We start from the raw sequence: 16,449 nt of genomic DNA on the forward strand, positions 1-16,449 counted from the left end.
TCTTTATGTCCTTGGGTCTTTCTATTCACCTCTATCACCTCACAAAATGGAAGAGGGGAAAAAAAAGAGGTAAGACAAAACTACCACCAAAACCAGTTTTTCTGGGCCATCCAACTTTTATCCCAATGAATTTACATCTTTAAATATAAGAAATGCATAATTTTGTGAATTAAACATGTTACATATAATGCATTTTAATGTTTCTAAACAAAAAAAAGACTTAAAAATTCTTAGAACACTGAAATTCAGAAAAATTATATTATATTTTACTCTAAGAACAAATTGAGTTCATGTCAAAATCTAGTTTACGTATTACTTTATTCACTGAGTGAATGTGGAGCTCATAAGATTTATGACTTAGGAGCAACTTTGCCTGCACACTGGCACACCCACTTCTTTGCACGTGTGCACACGTGCACACACACACACACACAAATTGGAAGAAAGAAAAGAAAAAGCAAACTTATTTTCTTGGTTAACAGCATGGCATACCTCATCAAATATTTTTTTGGGATGAAAGCAGGTACCTCACGCACATTAAACTGTGTTATTTAAAAAAATATTATCATGGATTTTTACATAATGATAGAATACCTGACATACTTAAATTATTATACATAAAGGAGAAGAGTAATAATTTGTCTAGAAAAAAAAGAAACATAGTGAATCATGGTAGCAGACTTATAAGCCTGGTCAATGGCATTTCTGTCAATGTTATTTTTCTTAATAACTTTATTTGATGAGATAACAACTATTGTTAAAAACAATTGATTCACCTTTTGAATGTGTGGTACAAATTCCTTACCCTCAACTGGAGTCAATCAACAGAGACCCAGGGCTACACACAGCATCTGGTACTGCAAAAATCACTTGGAATCAGTTTTACTTTTGACACATAATAGTTTCCAATTTGAAATTTCTTTGGCTTTTCTTTCATCTTCATTGCACAGCTTAGAAAAGAGACCTTCCTCTTACTCCCCCCAATAGCTGCACCATGACACCTGATGTCACCTCTCTCCTCATGGAAACATGCACAGGTTCGTAAGGAGAGAACACTTAATCTACTCCTTCTTCTTCCCTCTCCTCTTTACCATCTTCTTCTTTCTTTCTTTCACATTGATAGCTTGCTTAATGGTTTAGATAAAAGAAGACTGTGAAATCCAGGAGTCATGAGGTGCAGCATAAGACGACAGCATTCCATTTAATTAAGATATTCCTTTTTTTGATGGATTACTGTAAAACAAATGTTTTGAAGTGGATTCTGCTTCTTGTATTCAAAGAAAAACTGATGAAGGCAAGGATAAGAGACTACATTTGAAAGAGTTATGTAATTTTCAAGTTTTCACTTAAAAATTATTTCAAATACAGTCTCAAATATTTCTTGGAACATTTCTGAAAAAGTAACTATAGGTTTGATTGAATGATAAAAACATCTTCCATGCACATAAATATCAACTTACATTTGATAGTCAGATGCTCTTAATTCAGCCCTCCCATAATAACAAGTGGGTTTAATTAGATAAGACAAATCCTATCTGAATCAATTTAGCTTTGGACTTAAGACTAACAAACTTTTAGAAAAGTGATGGATATTTGTATTTAATTTTAAAATCTATGAAGTTAGGAGAAATGTCTTGGTAGAAAAAACATGAATAAAAAGTATTTATCAACAGTATTTTAAAAGGAAAAAAATAACTACCAATCAGAAGAACTATTAATTTATTTTAAAATTACTATTTCCTCTCTTGTCCTCCATACATCCTAAAATTCCAACACTTGAGTTGGCTTAAGATTGCAATGTATAGACAACTTAGTGAGATAAATGTTTTTATTTTCTTATAATCTAGCTCTATAAATAGTGACAGGCCATAAAAGTTAAAAGCTACGGGAAACCTATTTCCACATTCTTATTTTTATTAGCACCCAAAAAGGAAGCAGTATGAGCTGTGCACAATGGATAAGTCATAGTAATGCAGCGTTTCATCGAACAGGCCAAACACACTACATCTGTGGTTTATTTCATAGCAACACTGAGTGGTTTTCTCAAGCAAGAAAAGTATCTTCTTCCCGAGTGAAATCATACTTCAATGAGATCATTTCAAATTACACAAAATGTTCAAAAGATCTCTGAAATCGATGGATGACACATCATTATTGCCAATATTGGGGTAACTAACTGTCTCATGGTTTTATAAAATTCATAACCCTCACTAAACACTTAATATTGATCATTAGTTGATACTACATGCCATATACTTAATATCAACAATCCCATAAAAATATATTAGCATCAAATAACGAAACAGTACTTTTAAAATATTGCAACAGTTTCTTTTTTACATGTACGATTAAAAAACACTATTCTTTTGGAACTGAAATGTAATTTAAAACTAGAGATTCAAATAATATATAATTGAACTATATCTCTCACTCTATAATGTTAAAAAATATATATAAAGCATTTTTTAAGGGAGAGAAGAATAAGAACTAGCATACTTGTGTCATTGGCCTAAGCATGAGGGAAATAATTCAACATTTTTTCTAAACTTAGCAATCAAATCCATCACCTCATTCTTACTTAGTTCATCCACTTTTGGTGTTAAACTCTGTAATTGATGTTAAATTGACAATTTCTCTAAAGCAGGCTAACATTTGAGATGTTACATCACATCAAATCAATAGCCGCTTATGAGTCAAAGGCATAGGGACAAGGCACAGGGCATTGTATAAAGGGATGAATCTTTACAAAAGACTGTAAACACATTAAAAGATTTGAGATTGCTTTAAACAAAGAAATAAAATTTCATAAACAACTTGTACCTAACTTATACAAATAGCTAATGCTCAAACAAGCTACTTGATGCAAAAAGGCATTGTAGAAGACAAATACTTTTTTAAATAATTTAACAATTTTTTTACATTAAGGTCAATAAATTAACAATATACATCGTCTCACATTCCTTAACTACTAAGAAGAGACATTTACTGCTATATAATAGCTTTCATCTACTCAAAGACCTGAAACAATCTAATAATTTCTTAATGCTCTTTACCAGATAAGACAATCCAGTCTTGAAATTATTTTTCCCAAAATGTTATCTTTAAAGAACTGAGCTGTTAGTCTTTTGTTGAAACACAAATGTTCAGTCTCTTGAAAAGTAATTTTTGCATTTACCTGGAAGGGCTATCTGGGATTCTGATGGAAGCTTAACTTATTCAGGTCAACTTTAGAAACAAGCCCTCGCCATGGTATTTACCCAGTATATTTAAAATGTGACTTTTCTTATGTCATCTGATTTTGGTTTTTCATTTGCATAGTCTAAAATGGCAGGATAAATGTGGCTCATTAGGCCCCTTCACTATTTTTCTTTTTGTCCCAACATTTTTCCTGATGGGAAAGAGATATAAAACAACTCAGGGGAAGACCATGAAAATGTGCAGATTCTCTGGAAGGTGATGGGACAGACCGAGTCCAGTGTTTAATTACAAACTGCAATATTCCATGATTTTTCCATATTTTGATTCCATATGCACTTTTGACAATCATTTATAGAATCCCAGAAAATAATACTTAGGAAGGGCCCAGCCAACGGAGCAGACAAATAGTACTCTTCTGACCTCACAAAGTTAGCTTCTAGAAAAGTGTACAAAAACATTGAGTTAAAAATAAGAAAAAGAAGAACAAGGAGAAGGGGTAAAATTGACACATGGCTTCTGGCCTCTGGCCCTAACCCAGGCAAAATGTGACACCAGACAGATAACCAGCTGCTTACTCATTTCTTAACTAGATTGTTGATTTAGCCAGCTGTGCTTTGTTTTCCTGAATCATGACTTCCTTGGCAAATTCATTAGAATCAACTGTCAAGTTCTCTTTTAATTTTTTAAGCTCAAAATCATGGAGAATCTTGATAGTCATTAGCTTTTCTCGCTTGATTCTCTCCAGAACATCTTTTGGAACATCAGGGATCATCCAGGCCAACAAAAACTTAACTAAAAACACAATGTGCTAGAGAAAACATAAAAAATAAAAATAAAAACGTGTTAGAATTGTAATATATCCAGTAAGAACTTCTTACAGATTATTTCATCATTCAAAAAACTGTGCTTTACACAGGAGGTACAAAGAAAATAAAAAAAGATGGTCCCTGTCCTGAAACTTTCCTCTAAAGACCAATAGTGAACAAATAAATATATTCTAAAATATGTAATACAGGAATTGAAGTTGAACATGGTTATTGAATTTACTCTTTACCTATGCTCCCTTCTGAAAACCAATAAAAGATCTGAAAATGAATTTTTAAAAAATGATATAACTCACAAAGACAAAAAGAAAGGGCAGGGACAATGATAATAGACTGCAGAGTAAACAAGCCAGCACTTAAACATGCAGTCGGTGATATGGTGATGGTAGAAAGCCATAAGACAAAAGCCAATTTTGTTTCAGACCATTAGAAAAGCTCAGGAAAAAGAAGTGGAATTGAAAACAGGAGGATTAGTTAAAAATTTGTATAAGGAGCAGTTGAATTTCCGGAATCTCTCTACCATACGTGTCCAGGTATTACTTCTCTCTACTCTCTAGAAGCAACTGAAATTAAAACAGAAAGCTTTGGACTCAGAGACAGCTGTTAATGGAGGTGTAGGGCCACTGAAAACGGGTAGCTAAGTGAAATTCGGCATACTGAATTCTGAGGTCCCTACTCCTTCTGCTTTGCCCAGATGTCAGAATATAGCCAGCAATAAAACAGCTCCACAGACAGGAGGCTGGAGGATTTGTACCTTGGGAAAATAGTCTGTGAAATTAGAACCACAGATATCAAAATTTTATAGGTCTCAAGTGGAGAGGTCCCCTCGCTATCTTATCACACTACATTGAAACCCACGAAGCGACATTCCTCGTGTATGAACACAAAGTTTATAATGATCTCTCATTGGTTCATTCTTAAATATGAACAGATCGTCAAGAACCACCAAATAAATATATAAGCAAGAATCTAACATGAAAGAAAAAGACTGAAACACAAAAAGTAGGAACTAGGAGGAAAAAGAGTAACGAACAGAGCAAAAGAATGGTAGAATAAAAAGACAAAGATATAAACCCATCTATTCACTGGAAAGAAAAAAATGATAAGCAAAATTTCAAAATAGATAATATAATATGTGAATAACAGATGTCCTAGAAACATAGAACAGAGGGAAAAAAAGGAAATTGTCAAAGAAACAAGACAAGCAATTTTTCTCACAACTTGAAGGGTAAATATATTTTCAGACCTACTGGGTTTTGTGAATGTCCGGAACAATGAGTATGGTCCCATATAAAGAAAGTGTCTTGTGAAATTTCATAAAAGAAAGACTATTGAGAGAATTCCCAAAGATTATTGACATATAAAAAGATCAGAGACTGGGGAATCAGAATGGCATTGCATTTTGTAACTACACTGGAAGTTGACAACAAATTGAACAATGTCTTAAGAAATTTCAGGAATGCCTAAATAAAGCTGGCTGAAAAATTTTCAGGAAAAAGGGCCTTCAATCCTGAATTGTATACCAATTAATCATCTATAAGGAAAGAAAAAACATTTTTAATATACAAGTTTTCAAACATTGATGGCCCATAATTTTTCTCAACAGAATAAACAAACAAGCAAAAAATCAAAAGACTCCTTGTGTAATTTACCAGATAGAAAGGTAATGAAAAATGTGGGAATAAAAGAGTGATATATGAAATACTGAGAGAGAAAGAGAGAGAAACAGTGGGAGAGGAAGGAAGAGGAAAAACACGTAGATGAATATTACATAAGACTGCTGTCTTTCCTTTTATCGTGTAAAATTATAAGAATTTTTAAGTTACTTTTATGTATAAAAATAAAATAAAGAAAAACTGATTAGACTTCGTGTGCTTGCATTAGGCTTTTCCATTATTGGAATTTACTGTAGAGTGGAAAAGTGCCTTACATTGATTTATTTCTCCCTCATTGGCTTTCATGTTTTATGGCTTGTAACACTCAATTTCTATCTTAGTCAAATGCCATCTCTGTATTTGTTCTTTTTTATTGCATGTCTTATATCTATAATTGTACTAAAAATTCCACAAGGGAGAAACATAATATATAATGGACAGAGCAAACACTTGGGAGTGAGACATCTGTCATTAAAACCCAGGTTTAATATTAGCTGATTATCTTTAAACCAAATGCCTCATTTTGCTAAGTCTGAGATTCATTCTTAAAGGGTTAATAATCAAGTGTAAATTATAAGACTATTCTTATAGCTTCTGGAACCAATATATAATTGGCATTCAGTAAAATCAGTGGGTCCTCTGTCCATTTTTTGATCCTCAAGGGAGGAGACCATATTTAATTTTTCCTGTCACTTTGATATCTTCAACAATAGTAAGTGACTAATAAGCATTGATTATATTGAAAATACCCCTATGTTGCTTTTTATGACGACAAATATGTCAGAACAGTTTATTGAGATAATGCTAATTTTTTGTTGAGCAGATACCTTTAGAAACATATGGCTAAAGGGAGCAGAGAGACTAACTGGAATGAATGTTAAGAAGGGCTTACCTCCATAACTATGATGAAGGTCATCTTGGCAGCGAGGACGTGCCAGAACTGCATATTATGAAAGTATTTCAGCTCATGATCAGGAGGATATCTGTAATCTCTATACCTGAAAAATAGAAATACAAAAATTAGCTGGAGCTTCAGAGAGATCTAGCATAAATTTTTATTACTCCTTTTAGTAAACCTCCAAAGTCAAATCACAGTAAGACAATTGCTACCTTAAAACATTTCTCTTTCTTGTACAGATAAAAATCATGGCCAGCCCTGGCTGGTATGGCTCTTTGGATTGAGCGCTGGCCTGTGAACCAAGGGTCACCAGTTCGATTCCCAATCAGGGCACATGCCTGGGTTGCGGGCCCAATCCCCGGTTGGGAGGATTGAGAGGCAACCACACATTGACGCTTCTTTCCCTCTCTTTCTCCTTCCATTTCCCTTCAAAAATAAATAAATAAAATCATTTTAAAAAAATCATGGCCATATGTTGCTTATGTGTAGTATAGATGTAGCAGGAGACACAAGTGCAACTTTTCTCTTGCCCTTCGAAGACAATGGTTGCTATCTCCATTCCCTCTCTTCCTGCCCCTTAACACAGTTCTATCCATCACCCCAGTGACACCAGTTGTCTCCTGTTATTTAATTGAAGGAACATTTTGGTCCTCATTTGACCTTTTGAGAATAGAACTTAACACTGTTGACAATTTCTATTTTCTTGAAATTCTATTTTCTCTTGGCTTATCTGACACTCCTTTTTATTTTATTTTTTTAACTATCCTGTGGAGTGTTCTTAGTGCTCAACTTTGTGAGCTTATTGTTTCCTACAAAGTCCCTAGAGATTTATATTCTTCAAAAGTTTAATCCAGTGATGACATCAAGAAATATGTTACAAGTGTCCATGCTCTTAAAGACTATGCTGATTCCTCTAGACGCAATTATGAACTATAGCAACACTTCTGTCTACTTGTGTTGCAGCGTTTTGCTGCGTCTTTGTCGGTATCCAAGATGAAGCCATTAGTTTAAGATTTAAGTTAAGGGGCTTTGACACTCATTCTTTCTTTCTATCTATATATCATCTATCATAATATAATAATTATATACACATTATATACAGATCTTTTATGTATGTAAAATCTTTACATCCTAGATAAAATAATCTTCACAGTACATGAGATGCTAAGTAGGGAAAGAGTAGGTTTAGAAATCCAATTTCACACTCATTGCATGAAAGAAACCCTTCAAGTGGGGTGGATGGTGAACTGATCATATTTTTATTTCCTTTTCATTATTTTTTTTGAGGACATATAATTAAGTTCAAGTAGATTACATGCATATATAATACAAATATGCTGTATAATCTATAGGTATTATAATTTGGGGGCATTTGTTGCTGAGAAATATTTCCAATATATTTAGAAAATACGAGACAATTCAAAATTGATGTTATCTTTACCCATAATATTCTCTTACTTTGGGACATTCTATGCTTCCAAGTAAAAATCTTACAATGTGTGAATTCTAGAATTGATGCACTTTATTTATCCAAGCGTTTTCCTGACCAAAGCAAATCCTTTACATTGTAAGGCATGAAGGAAATAAAGAACTTGAGAAATATATTTAAAGGGCAAAACTAAAGCCTAAGAAAACAAGAGAAAACCTGCAAGTGGTGAAGTCTCGTTTTTCCGAGGGCGCAGTGTGGTTTGGTAAATCAGCTACCAGGAATATGGACAGGCTGTTATTGACATATCCTTTCAAAGGCTCACTGGCATTTGGTGAGTAGGCATAGAAGTAAACTAAACGAGGAATGATGTCTGATGTAAATGCAACAATGAAAGCCTAAAAAGGATAAAGCAAGAAAGAGATCATGAGCTAACAATCTGGTTTTATAAATGCCTGACTTGTATCACTCAGTTTCATATGCTATATGGGTGCAAAATGATTAAAATGCTATTATTAATCATGTTACTATATGAGTCTTTGGCCTAAAATATGAAATACCTCATTCACAGTATATAACTAGTAGTCCAAGATTTCATAGCTAGAAAGTGACTAAGCTGAAAATTGAACCTAAGTGTATCTGTCTCCCCAAACCATGATCTTTCCACCACACCTTTCGATTTCTACATTTCTTATTGTTTCATACACTGTTCCACTATCTTTAATGAGCTTCATTTGCCTGCACCAACTCCATATGCTGGGGGGCGGGCGGGGGGAGAGAGAGAGGGAGAGAGGAGATTGGTGGGGAGGGAACAGAGAGAGAAGGCCAAGAGCTAGAAAATTTCACACCGGTCAGTGCCATTAATTTCAGTATTTGATTTCATAGGAAGGGTATTTTCCCATCCTTTCCTGAGCTCTAAATAGTATAAATAATGTGTTTCCTTTAGGTTAGATAAGTTGATTTAAAACCACCTGGCTCTGACATCTACAGTTTTAGTGGCAGAATTTTAAAAACCTTTTAATATTACTTCTACAGCTATGGGTCTATTCAGCTTTTCTATCACTGAACAAATTTTAGCACTTCTTATTTTCCAAAAAAATTTCCAATAGATTTTAAAATGTATTGGAATACACAGGTACATAGCAGTCCCTCAATTTTCTCAACTATACCTTGTAACTCTTTTTCTTGTTTGAGATTTTTGGACTTTTGGTTATTTTATTTGTCTTTTCAAAGAGCCAGTTCTTGATTTACTTAGCAATTACATTGCTTTTTGTTTGTTTTCTAACTTGATTATTGCTGTTTATATCTTTATTAATTTTCTTACTACTTTCTATTAATTAGGTTACATTACATTTTTCCTTAGTTTCTTAAGTTAGTTTCTTCTTTTTTAATAATAAAAGCATTTATCCCTATAAATTCTCTGTACCTCTGATTTTAGTTGATTCCTATAGATTTTCATTTTAATTAATTATTCTTATAATTTCATTTCCTCTTTATATAATGAAGTTGACTTAGAAGTATGAATTTTAAGTGTTCAACTGTTCTTTTAGAGTACCTCATTACCAACTTTAATTTTCATAATATTATTTTAGATGAACATGCACTGTAAAACTTATGCTTTGAAGAATTTACTTTTATTTTTATTTTTAGTTCTCCATAGGCATAACAGGTAAATGCTGTATATTGTTTGTTGTATACAACTTCATGTATAATCAAGATTTAATTGTACTACTCAAATCCTTTACACTATTACTTGTTTCCCATCTACTTTGTCACATGCCATGAAACTGTATTGTGGTATTTTAATGAGGGTGACTCTACAATTTTCCTTGTGGATGATCTTAAAATTGTCCTTGTTTTTCTGAGTTTCCATGTCACAGATTTCTCTGTGGTATTTAGTACATAAAAGTTTAGGGATCTTTTATCTTTATGGACTGTCACCATGATGAAATCAACTTCAATAAAGATTGAGTTAAGCATTAGTCACATCTCCCAATCCCCAAGAAAACAAAATACAAAGTCACACTCCGAAATAAGTCCACTTACATTAGTCGCCACAGAAATAACAGCCATTCCATAAAGAATGTCTTGCCAGACACCTATGCTATGAGCTTTAGCAGCCACGGGTCTCCTGTACTGAGTAGTGAGCTTCCAGGCATCCACTCGGATCTCTATAACATTATTCAAGAGAGCAAGAAGAGGCGCCAAAGGAAAAGAGGCCACAAATAGTGTAACAAATCCAAACTGGATTACTGCAAGGGAAAAAGAAAAAATTGCAAACTCATTATTGTGGAGGGGAAAAGAGGGAACACTGCCCAACTCCTGTCACTTCCTGCATTTTGGAAGGATTTACGCCAGCAAAACACGCCGGTCTCTTTCCATCTGCCCACTTCCTCCTCCCATAAAAAGCAGTGACTTATTTGTACATAGGAAGGAGAAATAGGGCATGCATAGCTCAGTTGCATTCTTGCTGTTTCTTTTGAGATCTGCTTATCTAAAGAAGCATCTATTCTTGTTAGATAAGATATTCTTCTTAAAACAATGTCTTTTTTTATAGTCTATGTTTAGGTCTATGCTGGTCTAGCCTTGACACTGGCACTGCCACAGTAGTGGGGTAATCGAGTGTGTTTGTCTTGCAGATCTGTGCACTTTTTGAGAACAGGGATAATGACTGATTCATTTGCATCCTTCCAATAGACAGCATGTGCTGGGTATATACAAGTACTTAACTATAAACTTTATGAATGAATGCATTATTTAAGATTTGAAGAGGCTAACAGATAAAAAGGCAGTGCAAAACAAGATATATTTGAGAGTAAACCAGAAAATGAATTACTAAAGCATCAGAAATATATATACTAGATCATATGTGGGCAGAGGAAACCCACATTTCCTAGAATAAAGTATTTGTTAAGGTTCTGATCCTTTGTGATATCCTGACATCCTTCTAAATCAGTTTTACTCTCATTAAGATCTAATACCTGTGTAACCTGTCTTCTCTCACCACTTGTTTTTTTGTTTCAAACATGGTTGGAATAAAAAAATTCACGCAACTGTTGGTCTAGGCTTTCCACATGAGTAATAAAATAATAATGAAAGATAGTGGTCCTCTATTTTTAGGTGGATCATGAGTATTTCTGGATTTCAGCTTTTCTTTTAAAAAGTTTCTCATAAAAATCAGCCTTGTCATCTACTAAGCCAAGTGAACAAGTAGCTTAATTTCCTGCCTTGTCTACTGACCCAAGAAATAAGAAATTAAGGGGAAGTAGTATATAGAAACAGCTTAAATTTTCCATGTACAAATTCTAGAGCTTTACCTAAAATCTTTGTGACCCATGGGAAATTAATTAACCTATACACATTTCAGTATCCTCTAAAATAAAATGCAGTGAATAATGACTACTCTGTAGCATGTTTTCAGATTAGAGATGATGTATGTAAAGCATCCAGAATAAATTAACATAGTCGTGTCTCAATAAATGGTAGTCAATTTTATTAACCTTCATTTCATCTTTTAGTTTCGGTGATCATTTCTCTGATGTATTTATATACAAATTAATTCAAAACTTATATAATCAAAAATTAGCCTTATCACCCCTTAAAGCAAGGACTACCTAATTTTACAGATAGCTATATATCAATAAAGTAGACTTCTTTCTCTATGTCCTAAATTTACCTATTGCAATCCAGGTATCATATGTATGTACTACAGTGGAGAATCAGTAGCAATTTCAGGCCATCTCAGTCATTCCACAGTGATTTTATGGGCCTTAAGAATAAGTTCAAAAAATCATCCTCCTTAATTTCACCAGAGAAGCAGAGCTCCATTACTTAAAGCAAACACTCCAAGTAGATGATACAGGCAGTCTCCATCCTTCTCCTAAAGTTTCACTTCAGCATCTCTTCCCTGTTCAACCCTTGACTGCTTTATGGATTTATTGTGTCCAACTTGGGTTTCCCTTGAATAACTGCTTTTAACCATTTTTTTTTTAGGCATGAAATAAAGGAAACACTAAATGTTATGTCAGTAGCTGAAAATGTTTCTCAACTTATTCTCTCTCTGAGCTGTCACTTGGAGCAAACAAAAGGAGAAATAGCTATTTAAGCTCATTTGAATCAGGTATTAAAAAGTGGTCCTTTTTTATTTGATTCAATATTAACACTCAATTAATAAGAAAAATATATTTAAGATTGACGTTTTGAAACTAAATTTCATTCTATATTTTATTTGCAGAGTAAAGCCATTTCTATATTCATCCACCTATCTTTTCATCTACTGGCTAATGATTTATTGAACATCTGCTATGTCCAAGGCAGAAAAAAATACTAAGAGCTGAAAAAACATGTATTTTACTCAGCCTTATTTTACGTTTCAAGACAAGTGGTTGAAAATTACCTGTTTCTAAGTATTCATAGAATAGCCCAAGAGATCCAAATGTTTCAAGGTCATGGTCCTGCTCCCATCTACTGTACAGCTTTTCAGAGTTGGTCCGAGCTTTTCGACGTCTCCACCAATTTAGAACCAACCTGTTGGAAGTTATAAAAGTAAATACATAAAGTAGTTTTTAAAAAGGGTTACAGAATTGGTGTTATATCTACAAATTGGCAGTAAGAGAGGTTAAGTAACAAGATCACAGAGCAAGCAGAGCTATATGGTGTTCTTTTCATTATACATGCCAAGTTCAAAAGTTTTTTATTGGGCTGATTAAGAAAATATGACAACCCTGAATCTCCCCACAGAAATATATTTACCTAGAGACAGTTCCTTTAAAGAACAAGTGGAGGAGAGGGTCACTATAGGATGTTTTTTTTTTCTATTTAATTTACTAACTTGTAAGGTGTCATGATACAAAGGACACGAAGGAAATGAAAAATTGATTACAATAGAAAATGCATGACAACAAAAATACAAGGGCTTACCTAACACATAAAAATAAATGCAACAATCCTAAAGAAAATATCACCTAACTAAACTCCATATTATATAAAAAATAAAATATCATGATAATGCTGGATTACTTTAAGGACCAAAAAGGTTTTTTTAAAAAATTTTATTAGAAAATCAAACAATGTAACAGACCACATCAACAGATTTAAGGAAAAAATATAAAATTGTGTCATTTGCAGAAAAATATACCCACTCAAGTATTTCAAGCACCTATTTATTACAGAAAGGTAGAGAAAGAAGGACATTACCTAAATCTGATCAAAAGCATCTAGCAAAATTTTGAGCAAGTATCATTCTTAATAGCGAAAAGTTAGAAGCATTCCCTTTAGAACCAAAAACAAATTAAGATTGTATATAATCACATTTAAGACTCTACTAGAGATCTTAGCATATTAAGATGAAAGAGAAAATATAAAAAAAAAAATGGAAATGAAGGTGTAATCTATAATTATTAACAATAATGTGATTCAATTGCCTACACAGAAAATCCAAATGGAAGTAGACAAAAAAATATTAGAATTAACTATTAGAGTATATCAATATATTTCATTCCTTTAACTCATAAAACATAGGTTGTTGTTTTTTTAAAGATTTTATTCATTTATTTTTAGAGAGAGGGGGAGAGAGGGAGAGAAACATCCATGTGGAGAGAAACATTGATCAGTTGCCTCTTGCACACCCTCAACTGAGGACCTGGCCCGGAACCAGGGTATGTGCCCTGACCAGGAATTGAACCAGTGACCAGGTACTCAATCTAGAGCTAGGTCTTAAAATAACAGTTTGGAGTGATTTCTCTGTGGCAATATTAGGGATGTGGTTATCAAATGCTATTTGAAAGGATAAGTCTGTGTTCCTCCTTTGTTGGTACACAAACTAGAACACTAGGAGCACTTTGAAACTGGGGGACGATGGGAGAAACTTCTTTCATGAATAAGGGAAAATAAACTCCTTCTCTGAGTTAAAATATACAAGGGTGGGCAAAAGGAGGGTTACAGTTGTGAGTATTGCAAAACGGTTTATTCTTGTATTATTTACTAATTATTGTATTATTTTCCATATAAACAACTGTAAACCTACTTCTGCCCACACTGTAGTTAGTTCGGACAGCCACCTGTCTTCACCCTTTGAGTGCCATGCATAATTTGAAATTTGGATCAACACAAGAAAAAATTATATCAATGTATAACCTGAGCTACAAAAACAAGAACAAAACATAAAATACGAATTATTCCATTGTTATTTACATTTATAGCCATCGAAAAAAAGAGTCACTTGAAGCGACGCTGGCACTTTTGGGAAAATTTGTCAGCGTCACTCACAGTGATGCTGGCACTCAAAGGGTTAAACGGAGTACTTTCAGCCCACTTTATACTGCAGGTGCTAAACAAGATTGACACTATCATTTCCTAACTAGGACCCTTGCAAGACTTCAGGATTATGGTTCTTTCTCTCTTTATCCAGGGGAACTTTCATCTTACATTTGAGATCAATTGTTATTTTGATTTTCTCTTTTTATAAGGTATCCATCATTGCTGTCCTTTTTGAACAGAGAGCAAACCTCTCATGTGTCAGTATTTCATCCATGGTCAATTTTTGTGCCTAAACGTGTCCACGAAAAATGGATACTTTTACAGTTTAATTTTTGTTATCTTGAGAATATGCGACATGCAGAATAATCTACAGAGGATGCAATATTTCTATATCTCAGTGGATTATTCCAAAAAGAGGGGGATGATTTGCCTTCCCCCAACATCACTCAAGCAGCAGAGATGCATATTTTAAAAACTATATTTCCTTACGTACTCGACTGTTGATTAAATGTGAAGGTTTTTTTTTTCATTGATTGAAATATTTGCTAACAAAGACACCATGATAATAAAAGAATTTCATCTTCTTTCAGAGGAAATCTCTCATGGTTATTTAAATCAAGCAAAAACTGCTAAGTTATACATACGGATAAATGGCTTCTTTAATGTTTCCAAAAATCTGTTTCCCAGTCATTATTATGGTCAGCTGGGTTGTCAATTCTATCAGACAGCCTCCAGGGTCACACTAGTCAGAAGCAAGAAGGAAAAAAAGAAGTAGATGGTGAAAGATGGGACTTCTGCAACTAAAGAAATCCCAAACCAGAAGAGCAGAATGTAATGATTTGGGTTGACATGGATACTAAGTGGATATAAAGGGGTATTTAGCTCAACAGGCCAAGCATGACCGCAGACCAATGTCAGGCTAGATGCATCAAATTCGGTGCTGGGATGTGTTAACAAGAGATTTCTAGATCTTACTCTTTGAAAATTCTGCATCTTTATGTCTGGGTTTGGGCTGGAAGTTGTTATTTCTTCCATATGATTTAGATACACAACCAGGTTTGGAAACCATTGATCTGGTCTTACTCTTACCCATGGTGGAGCCCTGTCTGCTATACTTAAGAAAAAGTTATTCTCCCTTTGCTGGCAGACTTCTGGAACACAGAACTCATTTATTCCATTTCACAGCTCACATTTTGCTACCAACAATAAGCACCAAATAGCTTCCTGCCCAAAAGGAACTGGAATGTCTGTCCGATGACAGGATTCTAAGACCAATATTCTCTATGGACAGAGTCAGTGTCTTAGAGACTTCTCTTGCAATATGAATAAATCTGAATTTGTGCCGGGCAAAAAAAAATGGTATTAACACTGAGTTATTGAAACCATAAATCTCACCTCTCAAGAGAGTTCTTACCTCTTCACTTCGCCACACATTAAACAAATATGTGTACTTTCCAGGATAGCCAACAAACTTCCCTTTAAAGAAAGCTACGTAGAAGCAGGACGAGTAAAAATTTACAAACTGGAACAGGAACATTTTCAAGGTCAGACTGCTTTCATACTCCTGGTAAGTTCGAGGAATTTCTGGTAAGTAAAAAACACCCAGGTTTAATAATGCACCTTCCTGTTTCTTCTTAAAATTTTTCACTCCCTGGGACAAATGGGTATCTAGTCTTATTATTCTGAGAGCCTGTTGAAATGTTTCCCACTCTGCTCAAAATAGAGCAATAGTAAGTTAACGATAGATTTGTGCTAGGCTTTCTACTGCAGACTCTGTTAATCTAATCACTGGAGAAGCCCAGGAAGCAGTCTGTGTTACATTACAGGGGGGAGATACTTGCCTGGAATCGCACAGAGTATGGAACTGGCACCCCTATCAGACTGAAGAGCCCCATGCCCACCCCCACACCCTATATGATATCCTGTAAACACATCTGATCTCTCATCTGTTTCCAATGAGGTTTAAACAAAGTAAACTTATACCAAGGGCAGAGGATAATTTCCAAAACAAATGGTGTTTTTTCTCTCATGAATTAAATGATCATTATACATTTTTAAAGCCACGCTACACAAACGGTGGCAGCAATAGTCCACACTTTCCTCTCCTTATGATCTCTCATTTAATGGATTCCAAGGATAAGAAAACACTAGGTTCTCTTCACACCGCAGTAAAGCGTCATGAGGCATAAG

General features: G+C 34.2%; 1 protein-coding gene across 2 annotated transcripts in view; it reads right to left on the minus strand.

The window, feature by feature from the left end:
- Window positions 1-301: 301 nt before the first annotated feature.
- Window positions 302-16,449, minus strand: part of ANO5 (anoctamin 5) — a 75,548-nt gene continuing 59,400 nt past the window's right edge. For both annotated transcript variants that reach the window (XM_090263148.1, XM_090263149.1), the window contains exons 16-22: window positions 15,674-15,843; window positions 14,904-15,001; window positions 12,398-12,528; window positions 10,048-10,253; window positions 8,221-8,399; window positions 6,570-6,675; window positions 302-4,006 (exon numbers count right to left, since the gene is read on the minus strand). In XM_090263148.1, the coding sequence (XP_090119274.1) occupies window positions 3,785-4,006; window positions 6,570-6,675; window positions 8,221-8,399; window positions 10,048-10,253; window positions 12,398-12,528; window positions 14,904-15,001; window positions 15,674-15,843 (1,112 nt within the window). In that variant the 3' untranslated portion in view covers window positions 302-3,784. The remainder of the gene's footprint in view (window positions 4,007-6,569; window positions 6,676-8,220; window positions 8,400-10,047; window positions 10,254-12,397; window positions 12,529-14,903; window positions 15,002-15,673; window positions 15,844-16,449) is intronic.

This window comes from Furipterus horrens, unplaced genomic scaffold (assembly GCF_987537825.1).
Source record: "Furipterus horrens unplaced genomic scaffold, mFurHor1.1.pri manual_scaffold_2, whole genome shotgun sequence".
In the NCBI taxonomy this organism is placed as follows: domain Eukaryota; kingdom Metazoa; phylum Chordata; class Mammalia; order Chiroptera; family Furipteridae; genus Furipterus; species Furipterus horrens.